The sequence below is a fragment of the Spea bombifrons genome, chromosome 2 (assembly GCF_027358695.1).
Source record: "Spea bombifrons isolate aSpeBom1 chromosome 2, aSpeBom1.2.pri, whole genome shotgun sequence".
In the NCBI taxonomy this organism is placed as follows: Eukaryota; Metazoa; Chordata; class Amphibia; order Anura; family Pelobatidae; genus Spea; species Spea bombifrons.
Window position 1 is genome coordinate 133756243 of NC_071088.1, and position 18161 is coordinate 133774403.

At 43.0% G+C, this 18161-nt stretch overlaps 1 protein-coding gene across 1 annotated transcript in view; it reads right to left on the minus strand.

Moving 5' to 3' along the window:
- Positions 1-18161, minus strand: part of TMEM135 (transmembrane protein 135) — a 120474-nt gene that overhangs the window by 91344 nt on the left and 10969 nt on the right. Inside the window, exon 3 of the mRNA XM_053456562.1 lies at positions 17167-17259. Within this exon, the coding sequence (XP_053312537.1) occupies positions 17167-17259 (93 nt within the window). The remainder of the gene's footprint in view (positions 1-17166; positions 17260-18161) is intronic.

Sequence of the window (18161 nt, forward strand, 5' to 3'; positions counted from 1 at the left end):
TAATAATAATAATAATAGTGTAATCCAACACCATTTTGGGATCTGGAAAAGTTTTATACCTATACATTTTACACGTTAATATTTTCAACAGGCAAACCTTTTAAAACCCGGGTCTTGGAAATGGAATAGTAGAAACGGGTTAGTCTTCAATGATTATTGTTCATCATGAATACAAAGGGTTAATAAAACTGGTGATTCAAGCACGTTATTTTTTTTCCAATTACGCTTCGTTTCCCTTCAGATATTTTACTAGAAGCAGAAAAACTTGGCTGTTCTGGAGGATACAGCTGCAGGTCAGAGGGCGGCAGAAAGGAAAAGGTAAATGTGAGAATAATGCTCTATTTTCCCCCTTAAAAATCTCTTGACAACGGGAAACGTGAACGACATATAGAAGGCAAAGCAGTTTCCCTAACTACGCAGCGGAGGAAGCGGCAAGGACGCTGTGTGTGCACCATGTACAGGGGGCAAATCGCTGGCCACAGGGGGCAAATCGCTAGCCACAGGGGGCAAATCGCCAGCCACAGGGGGCAAATGTAACATAGAGAGACTGGACACGGGGTAACCTTAACACATGCTACTGTTCAAAGGTTTGGGGTCACTTAGAACTTCCTTGTTTTTGAAAGAAAAGCAAATTTTGTCCAATGTTTATACACGAAATGGGTCAGAAATCCAGCTCAGACGGGGTTAATGCTGTAAATGACTATTGTAGCTGGAAACGGCTGATTTTTAATGGAATCTCTTTATAGCCGTACAGAGGCCCTTTATCACTCTCATCACTCCTGTGTCCAAATGGCTCTTTATCACTCCCATCACTCCTGTGTCCCAATGGCCCTTTATCACTCCCATCACTCCTGTGTCCAAATGGCTCTTTATCACTCCCATCACTCCTGTGTCCCAATGGCCCTTTATCACTCCCATCACTCGTGTTCCAATGGCCCTTTATCACTCCCATCACCCCTGTGTTCCAATGGCCCTTTATCACTCCCATCACACCTGTGTTCCAATGGCCCGTTATCACTCCCATCACTCCTGTGTTCCAACGGCCCTTTATCACTCCCATCACTCCTGTGTCCAAATGGCTCTTTATCACTCCCATCACTCCTGTGTCCCAATGGCCCTTTATCACTCCCATCACTCCTGTGTTCCAATGGCTCTTTATCACTCCCATCACTCCTGTGTCCAAATGGCTCTTTATCACTCCCATCACTCCTGTGTCCCAATGGCCCTTTATCACTCCCATCACTCCTGTGTTCCAATGGCCCTTTATCACTCCCATCACTCCTGTGTTCCAATGGCCCTTTATCACTCCCATCACTCCTGTGTTCCAATGGCACGTTGTGTTCGCTGATCCAAGTTTAAGTTTCAAGGCATAATTGATGGTTAGAAACCCTTTTGTAATTACCGTATGTTACAGCCAGAAATGTTCTCATTTTCCATGGAAACAGCTCAGTGACCCCAAACCATTGTCTGGACAGAGCTTTCAATAGTAGAATTTTCCTTCATCAGTAATGAAAACACAAAATCACACAAAGCGTTTGGCTTAATTATTAGGCATCTAGTCCACTCATACATCTAGTTGGGGGATGTATACATTGGGACGTACGCGCACGCACAACGGAGCTGGGGTAAAGGAAACAAGCAATATTGGAAGGAGGAGGGCTATCATCCTGTAACCAATACACGGATTTATTTAATTATGAGTTCGGTTTTAGTTTTGATTTTGAAAATGCGACAGATTTATAAATAGACATTTTATATCTATACTATACACACACACACACACACACACACACAAACTATATTAATGATATAATGAGCTGACCCCGAGACTTAAAATATTAACCTATTAATAGACCTTAGTGAATACGGGTGCTTGTGGGAAACCATGACTTATTATTCAAACATACACTTAATTGAGTCACCTGCATTCAAGCAGGGAAATCATCCATAACATATTGATAGGAAAAGCAACAATTGAAAGTCTTATATACGATCACAGCGGAAGGAAGGAGTCAGTTCCAGAACCCGTAACCCTGAATATCTGCCCCTTCACCCAGAGCTTGGGGCAAACCTTGGTCAAACTATAGAGTTCCGGGGTATACTAATGGATAAAATAACCCTAACCCTGCTGTATCACTTAAAGGTACAGAACACCAATATGCTGAAAATACATTAACTACTGGGTTTTAAGCATAAAATATCCTTCGCTTATAATGTAAAAATATCCACGAGAGCGAGGCGTTCGCCCTTCCGGTTTCTTCTTCCCGTGTATGCGTTATAATTAGTGTTTGTGTAGAACGGGATTAATGCCGCCTGCGCTGTCCGTCTGCGTAAATTACATTTTACTTCAATACCTTCTCCAAAGTAACCGGAATTACGAACAGGCAGCACAGAAGCTGGAGGATTCCGGGGCTTTATTCTCTAGAACGCGAGTGTTCAGATACTCGGCCAGTATTTGGTTTAGTGTTTTTTGGGTGTTTTTGTTTTTTCTTGAAACCGGTTGAAACTGCAGCTCTTGTAAAAACATTGTCGCCGTGTAAATCTGGGCGCGCTGTTTGTCTGGAGTGACACCGCGTGACAAAATAAACATGCCCTGTCTGGGGTAAGAAGTAAATCTAAATGCATTATGGGAAAGCACATCCGCCCCGGTCGCCCCCCCCCCCAGCACTCTTAAGCCATTAGCTGCTGCTGGATATGCCGGCGAGATGATATATGGAGGCTTAAACAGAATGTGCGCTAATGATGGTGAAACGAGAAGACAGAGGCAGCCTGTTAGTTTGAAGAGACACTTAACATTTTTGGTGTTTTTTTGGCGTTTTGTTTTTTGTGCCCCTTACCCTGCCCCCCCCAGCTAGCTGAGATGTCACCTCCAACACTGGCTGATTGAATGCTGCGGTGAGGGGTCTGTTCTGATACCTGCGCGGAAATAGCTCCTACTAGCTTCATTTGGAGAGCTTTGTTGCCACTGATTGGCTGCTTCAAGCAGCCAATCAGTGCCATGAATCATCGGACCATGGTGGAGGAGTTCGGCAGCTTCTACTTTAGGTCTTTTAACCTTCCCTCAACTGGCAAACATCAGCACACATTTTACAAGCAATAAGGTAATTCCACATGAAACAAGGTTACGCATTGGGGGGGGCAAGTGTCTGCTAAATATTGCAGAGTATTTTGAGGATAAAGATGTCAGACGCTTAGCAGGTGTCTTATTATTGTAGCCGTAACTTAACAAAGTTGTGAGCTCTGCATGCACAAGGATCTAACACACTTCGCAAGCTCCACCAACAACTATAACCAGCAGGGGTCGAGAACATTAAGTGTGGTCAAAGACGGCTCCATAGAGGAACCTCAACGCCCTCTGTCAAAATAAATAAAATAAAAACATACAAAATATTTTTCTTTAGATTATCTAGTAAAACCGTCCAAAAATGCTTCTGGTTTTCTACAAATCTTTTTTTTTTTTTTTGTCCACCATAAGCATTTTTTTTTTGTTTTTAATAGACCATCTTCACTTTATTCCTAATTTCTGCCGTATGCAGGTAAAAAAATTTAAAAAAATAAAAAATAAATTAACAACCATAGAAGGCTGTATGAAAATATCTTTAAACGCATTTAACAAGACTGCAAAAAAAAAAATAAATAAAATAAAAAAATTATAATTCTTAAAAATAAAAAAAAAACAGTAAAATTGAGCGGTGAAAAGAATTCTAGGTTAATAAGGACTTGCGGGGCTATTCCAGAAGCACAATGGTTTTCGTCTCACTTTTAAGAGAGACCTGAGATAGATTTAGCTATTTGTTTAAATGTCAGCGGAGGGAAATAAGATAAGATTTGGGGTTTTCAGTGAATGGGCAGACCGTGGTAATCTCGATCTCTGTCCCTTTGATAGAGACTTAAATGTGCCCTCCAGTTAGCTCATTATTTTTTCACAAAGACAAACGATTGCATTTCAGGCTCCTTTGTGGCGAAGGGGATCCTTAATGGGATTCTCTGTGTGATAAAGCGCTCCCTGCCCCCGTGTTTGCACAGTAAGGCCGCTGTTTTAGGTCGGCCCGCGCCCCAGGAAAACCCTTATCAGAGCAAATTCAATTCCCCTTAAAGCATTCCACTGGTGGAAGCCGACCAAACATAACCTTACGCTCTATTTTCCAGGGAAGTTCGTCCATTCGGGCCAACGTGATCAAAGCGACTCGTTCCTCTATTCAACTGATTTCATAATGCCTTCATTTATTTACACAGTTTTATTTATTTATTTACATTTTATTAAATTTGCCATTGACCGCAGCTCTCTATACCTTATCCTTAATTAACCGTTCCCCCACTGCGGTCAAGACAATGGTTAGTGGTGTTTTTTATTTTTTGTTGCTATAAACATCAATAATTCTTTCTTTATTTAAAACTCACTTCCAGTACTTCCGCTGATAGATCAGCTTTCAGCAATGGGGGAAGGGTAAGTTAACAAGGGCAAATAATTACTGCCCCCCCAGTATACACATAGCATGGGTTTCTAGTATATATATATATATATATATATATATTACATAGGTTTATTAAGTATCCATATCAGTAAACGCAGGGTTTGAGTCTGATGAAATATATGGTCTTTGGACAGCAGTTCTTGGTTGATCGTCTCAGACTTGTTTTTTTATGGTTTTCCACCCTTTGGGGGATTTCTTGGGGTCCACCTTAAACTTACAGCTGAGTCCACACATGGACCTCTTTGCTCTTTTGTGCCTAGGGGGATGCCAACTGGACTGACGACCCCCATGAAGGCTGAAACTTACGTCTAGGGTTGGTGTTAACCCCGCGGAAGAGGAATTTCCCCCACATTTTGGTTCTCTGTAAAGGCACAAGAGAGAGATAAAACCTGAGACGCTCCCAACCGGGGGACGCACCGGAGGACAGGCTACGAAGCGGCCGCCCGTTCTTGGCCAACGTCTCAAATTCGATTTCTTCGGCCAGAAATACTCTGAAAATGTCTTCCTATAACATACAGATAGCCCGTCCACATGCTTCTAACAAAATAGCTGGAACGTGACGCTTTGTGAATAAAACCCAAAGCGCCGTAATTGCTTCTCTCATAAAAAATATTTTTCAGAGTAGCGTTTCAATAAAAATGTTAATTATTTTAATTGCCCGCAAAAAAAAAAAAAAAACCGTCTAGGATTTTTTTTTTTTGTCGTCTGGCTCCTGGCAGAATAAACTCCGTGGACTTTTACCCTTTAAATGTCACAGGAGTGAGGAAATCCTTGACGGGTATGAAAACCGATACAGATTTTAGCGTTTCAGTGCAAACAGTGAAGTTTTTGTTAAATCTGAAAAGAAAACAGGAGAAAATTGCAGCTTTAACTAAACTAAAACCAGTGTAGCGGAACCCGATATCCGCGATGACATCATACTAAACAAAGTTTACATAAACAAGACCCAAATGTCAAACGAACAGGCCGGATGATAGGATCACTATTCTAAAGACATACATTGTGCCCTTAAATATGGCTCATATTACCTTACTTTATGCACCAACAATAAATAAATAAATCATTTTTAATAACATTATTTCATTAAATAAATTATTTTCTTTCTTCATTTGCTTTTTAAGAGCCAAAAAAAAAAATCCAGCGATCTGCCGGTAACATGCTCTCCACGCCACGTGACCTTTTCCCTTTTAACAGCCGATTGAAGCCGTTTCCTTAGGCGTTGCCGTCACATTTAGGCAGAAGAACTAACTTTTACAGTTATAAATGTTATGAGCGGTAAGGGGGATCGGCCAGACCCCCATTGTACTACATGACAGACTATGCTGGATATCAATGTCTGAATGGATATGTTTAAATTCACCGATTAAGCGAATCCTTCACTTACCCCCTTATTTTTTTATTTTATTTTTTGTCTTCAGGGACAATCTTAAGCGACTATATAACCCAACAGTCATAATATCGGCCTCCATGAGCCCGATAGACTAACTGACGAGCTTCACTGCAGGCTTCCACACAGCGTCGCAACGTTCACAAGTCAGCGTGAACTTTATCTCTTCTGATTTTTTTTTTATGTTTTAAACTAACCTGCAACTCACAAATTACTAATGTAAAAAATAAATAAAAATTTTAAAAAAATGTAAAAAATTTAAAAGTGCCTTATTCAGTAAATAGCACTGGGAATCACACAGATTATATACTCCCCCCCCCTTTTATTCCCACCGTTGGAAATTTTAAACAAGTGATTAAGAAAAACAGGAAGAACTTTGCCGCGATTGTGAAAGCCCAACAATCAAACCCAGGGTTCTCCCGTTGGGTAAATAAACTGCGAGCGGCGATTTTTCCTCCAGAAGCCGGAGATGAAACAAAAAAAAGAAAAGAAAAAAAAGAGAATCGGGGCCGACGCAAAAGGCGAAGCTGCCATTGTGCCTTTGAAATAACACGGCCCTTGCGGCTGATGTTTAAATCTTGGTTAATCTTTCCCACCCACTGGTTTCCTCCTGACGGCCGGGCTCCAGCTGGGAAACACTGGTGCAAAAGTTCACCTCAAAGCAACGGGGAAAAGATTAGCTTTCATAACAGCGGCCGAAGACATAGATAATAAACGGCGGGGATAGTTTGCATTGACTTATTATTTCTCACAACATATAGAGACTACCCTCAGCGGGACATGTTTATCCAGGGCCTGAAGGCCGGAAGACATTGGTGGATCTCTCCAGAAGCAGAAGACGTTACCTTTTGGCTCGTGGATGAGCGCCTGGTTACCAAGTTACTACAACAACTATTACTATATAAATTATAAAAAAAAAAAAAATGTAGCAATAAAAAAAAAGATTTTCTGTAAAAACCTCATTTTTATTCCAGAGATGGTGGCTGGTCCACAATTAGCCAAATCACTTAATTTCTTTCCCTTTATTGTGAAATTCCAGAATTTGCAGCGTTAATTACCTACATAGAAAGCAATTTACAGCCAACGAGGTTTATTCAGCAAGGAGCGTCAGCTGAAGTTTTAACTTTTTTACTTCACTATTGATCCTGAAGGAGCCGTTCTAGCAAGTTTACCCAACAAAAGGGGCTGAGCTGGCCCCGTATAATGCCTAATTCAATGTGTGAGGGGAACCGAAGCAATCTGCAACTATGCATTATACAGGGCTAGCCAAGATCTTCGTGCAGCAGAAGCTCACGGTGGTTGGACCTTCATTATCTACAGTAAAGTCAAGGCGCTCTAACCGATCTCTCCCATTAGTGAATAAACCCCAGAACGTCTACTCTTTTTGACCTTATCATTATGTATAAGGAGGTTCCACCAGAAGAAGAACAGAACTGGTCCGTCGAAAGTCTTCACAGTTTTTAATAGAGCTTTTTTAGGGCCGACATAGCGAAGTCAGGGCGCTCAAACCTTCATCTCTCCTGCAAACTTCTGGCAAGCCGGAGACCGATTAAGAATCATGGAAGTTCTACCTGAGCAGCGTGAAGCTACCTCCTGAATCATTTTGGATTCTCCTCTACTACTAGAATACCAACAAGATACTTCCGAGAGGGTAAATGCTCTCCAAACCACGTTTTAATTAAGGAGGAAACATAAAACTGGAAACTTCTGAACTAATTTCCCTTTGAGGTTTTAGGTTACAAGCAAATAAAACTCTTCCAACTTGTGAAGACAAGCGAGACCCCCAGACACACGGAACCAAACCACAAGCGCCGTGTTCCAGGCTTTGCCGGGCTCCGGCTTCACTTTCTAGGCCTCCTTCCTGGATGCGGTTCAATCTCCGCTTTCCTTTCAGACTCCACAACAAATCTTAATGGAGTAAATTTCATTAAAAGCGGCGTTCAATGTAAAAAAAAATAAAATGCTGCCTTCGTCACAAACGCAGTTATTTGCTGGGATTTTTTCCTCAGGAATCGAGATGGAAAATCAGAACGGCTCCATTGTGGATCCCGCCTGTAAAAAACAGTTCATTGGATTCCTTAACATACGAAGTTTAAGGGGAATCTTGTTAGCCGCGGATAAAAGAATTACCGCTGCCGATTGCCAGAGTCCTGTGAGAACAGAGCAGCATAAACCACCCTTCGCTTACCAATACAGTGTAATCTGCTGCTTTTCCTCCCCAGAATACTATAACACAGAAGCATAGAATTTGATAGCGGATAAGACCCACTTGGCTGTTCGAGTCTGCCCAATTTCCCTGATGTAAAACCTCAGACCTTAATGAGTCCTTGGTCTTCTGTTAGATCCAGGATAACTTTATGCCTATCCCATGCCTATTTAAACTCCCTCATTGTGTTAGCCTGTACCATCTCTGCTGGGCAGCTGTTCCAACTATCTACCCCGCCTCTTGGTAAAAATTGCTTAACATTACATCCAAGCCTCTGACCCTCTAGTTTGAAATGATGGCCTCTTTTTCTAACATTTCTCATCCATGAAAACAAACTACCCTCCTGTGTTCTGTTAAACCCCTTTAAATATTTAAAAGGTTTAATCAGTGCCCGACGTTAAATATTTCTTCTAGAAGAAATATTTAATAAAATATTGTCCGGGATCATTTATTCATTAAAAAAAATACTCAGACTCCGATTGCTTAGCAGATACTCTCGGCGCATTCTGCTGAACTGTATTTCAATATAGGAAGAATACAACGATAAAGCGACCCTTGGTGAGATACCCATTGTACAGCGCTACGGAATTTGATGGCGCTATATGTAAAACAATAAATAATATTAATAATAATACGCTCATGCTTTACCCAGCAGTGGGGCTGTAACGATAGAAGTACACTGCTACCCCCAGCAGGGGCCAGATGATCCAAAAAATAAAAAAAGGCATGAATTTCATTTCTCCGCTGATAAAATAAACATTTTTGGAGAGGAGAAAGGCGTTCCATGCAGAGCTCGCTGGCTTCCTCGCCTCTCGAAATAACCATTTCCCGTTGAAGCTGACACAAGGGGAATTCGGTTTCCTCTCTCTTTGGTGGTTTCTTCGCGGTATGTAAACCGCAGCTTGTGTGGCCCATAGGCCGGGTACGCTAATCACACGCAGTATTATCATTTATACAGGGTAAAGTCACACAGCCTTGGGCGCGCTATATGGACACCTGACCATTACACCAACAGGGACTTCTACGATTTTATGTAAATTTCCTTTCACGCAATGCGGTGATATTTTACGAGGCGCAGCAGGAGGAACCGCAACTGCAACCCTCATCAGAAATCATCAGCGTGATGAACACGGCTGCAGAAAACTCCCGGGTAATTTAGACGGCAGCAAAAACCACACGCGGTATATTTTCATACACAGACATGATTTCCGCGTCTTCGAATAGGGATGATAGGACCGCACGATACATTCATTCAACGCACTAACATTCCGATGATGTTTGCTCATTCCTCTCCCTAAAAACGTGAAATTCTTTTTAATACATAAAGGGACAGATAGACGTGAACACGTAACACTCTAAAGAGGTATTTTCAAAGTAAATTCCACGGTGAAATGTCATGAAAGTAACTCCATAACCATTATCCAATTACAGGCAGTTAAGCTTATGATCTAATAATGATCCGTACAAATCACTCTGTCTTCTTCTCCCGGGGGAGGGGGGTATGAGAATATTGGGCGGTAAGCTCCCTTTGACAGGTATTAATGACGTACTTATGATAAATATTACGGGGCGAGAGCTCCATATGTCTGCGTGGTGCTTCGCTGACTTTACGGCGCGAATCGTATTTTACAGGAGCGCTGTACAAACTAAAACCATTAAACGGGGACTCCATGTAGGTGAAAGATAGGCGACGGCAAGGAATGGGTTAAGTAATAAGTGCCATCCGCCTGGTAGTATTAAATGTGCAGACTTCTGGGCATCAAAGAGAAACTCCAGATTAGGACAGTGTTGAGATTGGTTTCATTAAATATTATTGATATTTTTTTTTATTGAACTGCCAGTTTATTATCTGCGAGACCTGGTTCCGCAGTCGTATATTCACGCTAATTTACTCGATAAAAATCATCTCCCTTCCCCGCTCTCGACACCTCAGCATGCTGCCGGTACATGGTGTCAAGGCTTTAAGCGGGCTCTTCAGGGGCCAATATGTACACTATATGGACAAAAGTATTGGGACACCTGACCATTACACCAACAGGGACTTTAATGACATCACATTCTAAAAATAGACGTTAATATGAAGTTGTCCCCCCCCCTTTGCAGCTATAACAGATTCCACTCTTCTTGGAAGTTTTTTCACAAGATTTTGGGGAGTTTCTGTGGGAATTTTTGCCTATTCATCCAGTAGAGTATTTGTGAGGTCTGGCGCTGATGTTGGAGGAGACGCCCAGCTCACAATCTCTGTTCCAGTTCATCCCAAAGATGTTCGATGGGGTTGAGGTCGGGGCTCTTTGGGGCCAGTCAAGTTCTTCCACCCCAAACACATCCAACCGTGTCTTTATGGACCCTGCTTCGCGTGCTGGAATAGAAAAGGGTCTTCCCCAAACTGTTCCCCAAAGTTGGAAGCAGAGCATTGTCCAAAATGTCTTGGTATGCTGAAGCAGTAAGGTTTTCCTTCACTATAAGTAGGAGGCCCAAACCCTGACTGTAATTATATATATTAAATATATAGCATCGTATAATCAATTCCCCGGCATGAAGTTCTCTTCCTTCTCCTCATCCAATCCTTACAAAGGCGGCCCGAACCAATAAACATCAATCAGCAACTTAACAGAAGAAAGATAATCAGGCGGATGCCGAGACCAAGATCACGGCTCCACTACCTGTATGGGATAGGGACATGCGTGCTTTAAAGCTAAATTCCCAATTGCTTTAAAAATAAAAATAATTCTGATTTTTGAATCTAATTTTTATTTAACGAGAATTTCTTGATATAATTTAATAATAACAGTGATATAGAAGAAGAAAAAAAAAGAGCTAAAACGCCCATTCTAGAATTCTGCATTAACCCTCAGTAATCTCCTCGGCTGAAATAAATAAACCCTAAATAAGGCAAAGTGCATTCCAAGGGCTCTCTCGCCCGCTTGGAAGTCGGACCCCGCCAGGCTCCCAGGATATCTATTAACAGCACTCCCGGCTGGGTTTGCGACCTCTAGAACATATCCCTTACGGGTAGAGCGAGTTCCTCGGCTAATCCCGCTATCACTTCAGTGACAGCTGCGGTCGCTCGGAGCATTCCTAAGACGTATCCAGATACTTGGCTGTCACTCGTAATCTGCATTAACGAGCGCATTTGTTCACACTTAGCGCTGCTGCCTCCTCTAATGTTTGCTGCGAAGCTTCCCATGGTGACCGGCCGGTCCCACCAGAAACCGGATATGGACGGTAACGAACGGGGGAGCTACGGAGCGACGGGCCCGGGTTTCACGTATATATATAAATATATTCGCCCATCCTAGTGACTCTGTGAGAATGTCGCGTATGCCCCGTTCTTCATGACGAGAAGCGGTAACCATGGCAACCACTTACAAAAACACCGAGCTGGTAGAATAGTTGCCGACAAACTTGATGATCTCGGTGAATATGTTAATAAACGATCTTTTATATTTTTAATAGGAACGTGGGGTAAATCATTACTTTGATTCTGGTTTATAATCGGCTGGGTATGTAGTCGACGTCCGCAGGAATGGAGCGTGGGGCGAGACGGTCAGTGGCTACGTTATCTCCTGGCGAGGTCGGGTCTTGTTCGGAGCGTTACCGACCCTTTCACCAGAAGTCAATCGCTCCATTCGTCTTATTATACCTCATTTCAAGCAAGGCTGGGCGATGGCCAATCTTCCGGTATAAAAGGCAACCGGTCGCCCCATTTGGGTCATTTCTTGGGCTACTATATAGGGTTGCTTAGGCTTAAGGTCTTGCGGCTCATGCACAGCAAGGTCTGCCAAGCAAAGAGGAACCGTCCTGGATCTCTGACTGGATCCTTACCTTTTGTGTCTGTGCATCCACATTGTGCTGTGTTACTATTTTGCCCATCGTACAGCGCTGCGGAATAGGATGGCGCTATCTAAATGAATAGATAATAATCATGGAATATTGAAGACATATCTTTTGAATGAGAAGTTGGAGTAGGTTTTGAGACTTGGGGGGGAGGGGGGTGAAAGAAGATCAGATAGCAGGAGTATTTGGGATTAATACTTCCCGTATTTATAGGGTAACAGAAGGGTTAACTACAGCCCTCGGTTCTATCAACAACAACAGAAAATTACAAGTGTCCTAGGCTTACGGGGCCCCCACCACCGCTTTTAACAGCTCATCAATGGGATTCCGGCGCTCTGATTACTTTTCAACATGGCGAGCAGAGAGTAGATTTATCGCAGGGCCGTCGATCATTTTATTTGCAGAATCGGGGGACGATTCACGGATCTGTAAGTGAACTGAGCCAACCGAGGCTTCCCGACACGCTGTTTCTCCATTAACATTCATGGAGTCACTTCCAAAAAGACAACCTGCGTGTTACCTGTTAAAATACTTTTCTCAGCCAGCAATCCAGGGCTTAGCTGACCCAGAATCCTGATTTAATAGAATCCAATTATTAATGAGGCTATTTCTAATCGAAAGCAGTCATTATTTACATCTCGGCAGCTTACTGAATACATAAATATGGAGGAATGGTAGTCAGATAAATATATATATATATATATATATATATATATATATATATATATATATAAAAAATAGAAGGGGGTAAAAAAAATATATATATATATATATATATATTTTTATTATGATTATGATTTTTTACCCCTCGCCATTTCTCTCCTTTTTATATATATATTTATTTATTTTTATCCGACTACCATTCCTTCATATTTATACATTCAGTACAGGTGCTGAGACACAAATAAGGATTTCTTTCTATTAAAACAGGATTCGGCATCTGTCCCAAAACGCACAGACTTGTCACACAGACTTACCCGGTACGCTGTATAAAAGAATAATGGCGATTAATTCTAAATATAACCGGTGCTTGTCTGGAATGCAAAGGTTTCGACTACAAAGTCAATGATAAAGGTGATAAAATATTTAACTATTATAGCGTACCCTTCACCCTCAGCCTCTATAGAGCTTATCGCAGGTAAATATAACGCCTTATTATTTAACCTTGCTCTCGGATTAAGTGCCCCAGAACAGTAATAAATCACTGAGCCGTGGCCTTAAAGGGACCCTCCAGCCATCATATGCATGCGCAAGTGGTAGCCAAGTGACCCCCTACAGAATACAATTTCATTTGCATTTTTTTTAACAATAGTAACATTTAAATACTTTATTACAGACTCTTTTGAAGAGACTCCTGCCTCAGACTTGAGACACTTGAGCGTGTCTTTAACTTTTATTGTTGGGAATGTAACAGAACGACCCGATATCACCAGAAGGACAAATTTACTAAAAAGAAAGCCAAGAAAGTCTGCGGGGCAGCGCTGGCAAAGCTTCAGTTTCCTTTTTTTTTCTTCCGCCGTCTTGTCTCAGCTTCGGAGCTCATTCACAGAAGTCTTAATGGAGATCGCACCTGGTTCGTAACGTTTGATACTTTAACCAGCCGTGGGCAAGCATCTAATAGCCATCTGCTGCGAGTGAACTCAGGCCAACACGGGGCTTTTTATTATTATACATATTCTTCTCTGTGAGAATTAAACCTACATACAGTAATATACTGCGCTATATACAGTTAGACAGACAGCCTGTCTGTGCCATCTTTGCCCCCCCAAACAGCCTGTCTGTGCCATCTTTGCCCCCCAAACAGCCTGTCTGTGCCATCTTTGCTCCCAAACAACCTGCTTCTGCCACTTTTGACCCCAAACAGCCTGGTAAATCGTGAGTCTCTTCGCCCGTGCTCACAGCATGCAGCGAGAGTGTGAAAGAAATCATCTGGATGATCTCTACTCTCCATACTATTAGCTGGGGGTGTCACATGCACCTATTGGCTTTAAAGGGGGACAAGTAGTCGCAGGAGTTGCCCAGGTCGCCTAGAGCGGTGGGCCAAGCTGCTTTTGCGACCCCTTCAAACAAGATTGTTACGCTCCCGGTCAGAGCGTTTGACAGGGTGATTAAAAGCGAGCCATTCTATTGCTCCCCACAATAAGAAGTCAGGGTGTTTGTTAAGTAGATCGGGCTTAGATAATAGAGTTAGAAACTTTAAGTTTAAAACTTACTAGTAAAAAATAAATATAAAAAACTGGTCGGAGTTCCCATATAAGCAAAATAACTGCCCTTATCGAGATGCAGCAGCCCGGATTTTAATGCTGTCCAACGGGACGTAACGTCCAGACACTAATAGGGCAGTTACGCTCCAGACGCCGATACGGATCTGCGAGTTTCCATGCGTTTTCACTTTAGAAGTCCCGACAAAGACGGGTCGTTAACTCGTTCCCAGGGAACTTACTTTCGCTTCCCTGTCCTAATCAGATTCACATTTTCCTGGAAGCACGTCATACCTGGCAGCGGAGAAAGCTTAAGGTCGCAGGCGTCCCGCTTTAACGCTTAAAGCCCAATACAGACCCGAAAGGGACTCACGCAAACGGTATCGGCAAAAGGGAGTCCCAAATAAAAATAATAATAACAATAATAATAATAAAATAAATAAATAAAGCAGGGAGAGAAACGGGAGAACTTGAAACTATTACATAAATAATTCATCTGGATTAAAAAAAGCACAAAAAGCAACATTTATCTGGGTCGTGAGAATTTACAATCACAACCCCAATAAATGTTAAAATATATATAAATAAAGAAAGAAAGAAATGCCTTATTTTTAACTAATGGATTCCAAGACGTATTCCACAAAAAAAAAAAAGAAAGAAAAACAAGAAAAAAAAAAAAACATCTCGGCACAGAGTGAACAGAACCTCCTAAAACGAGAGACGGTTTAAATATAAATCGTTTGGAATAATAATTTAAAGGCCCGTCCTACGTAATGAAGTCTTTAGCGAGACGTTCCCAGGGCCATCCTGTTCATAACTCCTGGCCGCGTTCTAAACCAGAAACACGGAACCAGACGTGTCTCCTGCACGGCATATAGAAGGGGACGTGGGGGAGGGGCAAATGCATATGGGGGGATTCTACAGAACCCACAAAATCGCAAAGAGACCACTTAATTGTGCTCGTTAAAAGTCCAACACGACGGCTCGAGCGTCCCTTTAACAACGAGCAGATTTCTATGTCTACATTGAGAAGCCGGCCTGGCGGCGCCAATCATACAGACGCCACCCCTGCGTTTGCTTCATTCACCTTTCTGGCGACCAGTAGGGTTTTTTTTCTTTTTTCTATTTAAAAGCAAAAAAAAAAACACAGCATATACAATATTGTTTGGGGTTTTTTATATTAATATTACGCGATTCCTCCTGAGCTATGTTATTATTTTCTTTTTTTTTCCATTTTTTTTTATCCAATAAAATTTGGGATATCTTGGAAAGGTGAATTCTATGACTTTATATCTATATCTATGTATATGTATAGATATATATTTATATATATGTTATATCTCACAAGGGCTGAGGCATGGAGCAGATGATGATACTCCCGGCATCCTCAGCCATCCGTTAATCCGTCTGCCACCTGCGCTCTCGCCAGCCGCTTTCTGAAATTGATGAGAAGTAATGGAGTTGCGGAGCGATTAGAAATAAATAACTTCCTATGGCTTCCAGCCGGTGCACGGAGAGGACGGGGTAACCGGAGACAGATGTCTCTCGCTCGCTCTCTCAAGTGTCCGCGGCGATCGGGATTCGCAATGAGAGAGAAACCCCACGCCTGGGAAGATGGAAATCGCTGACAGTGCGGCTATCCGAGACGCGGCTCCCGAATCACAGAGAGCACCTGTTCATTCATTACATTCTCTCATTCCAGAGCACACTGCTGGAGCCGGACCACCATAGAGCAATAACTTGTCTGATAGATACATGGAACAGCCTCCCACAGTGGTAGAGGTTCATACAGCGAGGGAATATAAACATGCATGGGATAGACAGACGGCTCCTGAATCTAAGCTCATTTTACCTGCTGTAACAGTCGCTGGTCTCGTCTCAGATTCAGAAGCCGTATGCCTATCCCATGCATGTTTACATTCCTTCGCTGTACAAGAAGTGTACACCACTTCCGCTGGGAGGTTGGGCCACTTATCTACCACCTTCTCAGTAAAAACCTCTTTACGTCCAATTTAAGGTTCTGGCCTTCTAGTTTTAATCTACGACCTCTTGTTCTAAGGGGGAAGTGGATTCCAGAGAAGGGGGTGCAGCACGGGGCAAATCCTGAATACGGGAGTGAGAAGAGGTGATGAAGGCGGGGGAGGGGGACACCAGTTAGTAGGGAGTTGCAATAGTCCAGACGGGAAGTCACAAGGCGGTGGGAAGCAATGCAGCCGCACTCGCCAAAATTGGGGGTGCTTTGACGTAGTGGCGGCCCAATGCTTGTGCCCCGGTTTAGGGCCTTTAGCTGGGGGCGCGCTGATCTCTTGCCTTGTTTACACGTTGGTGATTTCAGCAGCACCCCAGAACCTGGATGTATATGCTTCCTAGGGTGTTCTCCCCTTTCTGTATGCAGCCGGATTGAGATAAAATGACACAGAACGCAGCAGGTCTACGGGTTAACCCCCTGGCTGCCGGCAGAGACTGCACTGAATTGGTTAACAGTGGAGGGTACGGTTTCTCTCCTTCCAGCGCTCGTTAAAGGTCAGAGGAGTCCGCGGAATGTTTTTCTTTCTCTGGAAACCGAAAACCAGTAGAGGATTTCTGGCTATTCTCAGACTCCTCGGCAGACCAACAAACAGCTTATTTACTTTAGTCTCCGGCTAGTGACGGGTTCCTTATGGTGTCTAAGGATCATGGGAAATGTAGTTTGCGTCAGATGGGGTAGCAAGCGATGATGATTCCTGCTGGAAAAAATGACCAACCCCCTCCACTATTCTGAACATGATAGAACAGCCTCCCAGCAGAAGTGGTAGAGGTTAATATAGTGAGGGAATAAACACATGAGAAGAGACCAATGACTGATTAAGGTCGGAGTCTTTACAGCAGCAGAAACAGATGGACTAGAAGGGGCCAAATCGGGCCAATGTGCTGTCAAATGCTCCAGCAGTCGGCTAGAGTCGGTGGAGACGCTCCTTCTAGAAACATCTTCAGAAGTAACCACATTGATTGCTTGTAAACACTGAACCACCGAATCAATGATTTGTTTCATAAATATCGACCAATTGTAGAAGATCTTACCTGCTTTTTCTTTCGATCAAAATGGCGACATAGGAGGCCGGCAAAGCTGCACCAAACCCCGGGGACCAGAAGTAAAACTTTCCAAGTATCTTCCTGAAAGACAAGAGTTGTTACAATTAACATTAAATTAATAAAAGAAACTGAGTACTTACTGAAAGGGTGGTAGATAAGTGGAACTGCCTCCCAGCAGAAGCAGCGAGAAAATGGGAACATGCATGGGATCGGCATATGGCTCCTGAATCTTGGAATTCGGAGTATTTATTTTTGGAAGACGGGTCTGTTCAGTTTAATGCAAAAAAATGTATCCGGATTTAGTGTTTTGCATTTCTAATTGTAACCGATCTACCCCAGGAGCAGAAAGAGCAACGTCCGCCCGCCTCGCAACCCCAGGGGCCGTGATGCGCAAAGACATCCACTCAAGCCGGTTTGTGAAAGGACCGCCGGGGATCCAGGACGTTTGCTACGTGTAAGAGACGGTCAGACGTCAGTCAAGAGACCGCCGCATTTTTAACGACCGCGCAGAAAAAAAAGGATGCAAATACAAAAGAGCGGGGGAGGGGCGAGCCCCACATTTTATCCTGTTTGGAGATATATCCGGAAGAGAACGGGTTAAAGGGCCATAAGCAGCTGGCCGCAGTAACACCGGGTCTGTTCGGGGCGGTTCCGGATTCGGGTCATTTCTTGTGTAACAATGTTCCTTTGTGTGAACAGACGTCTGTAAACACGTTTCTGTACCTTTTGGACCCGAGACAATCGCCGTTCGGCTTCTACATCCTCAAAACACAAAAGGAAACGTAATCGTTTTAAAAAAGGGGGCTTGTGTTCCTATAGGCTCTGCCTGCGTGACTAGTGGTGCCCCCCGGGGTTATTTTTAAGCATTATCGGGCTGAGGGTGCTGACTGGTGCCTCTGGATTCGGAAATACATTCTTCGCGCGTACGGAGCTCATTCATTACCGGATTCATTCATTTACGGTGACCGAGTCCCGGACAGGAC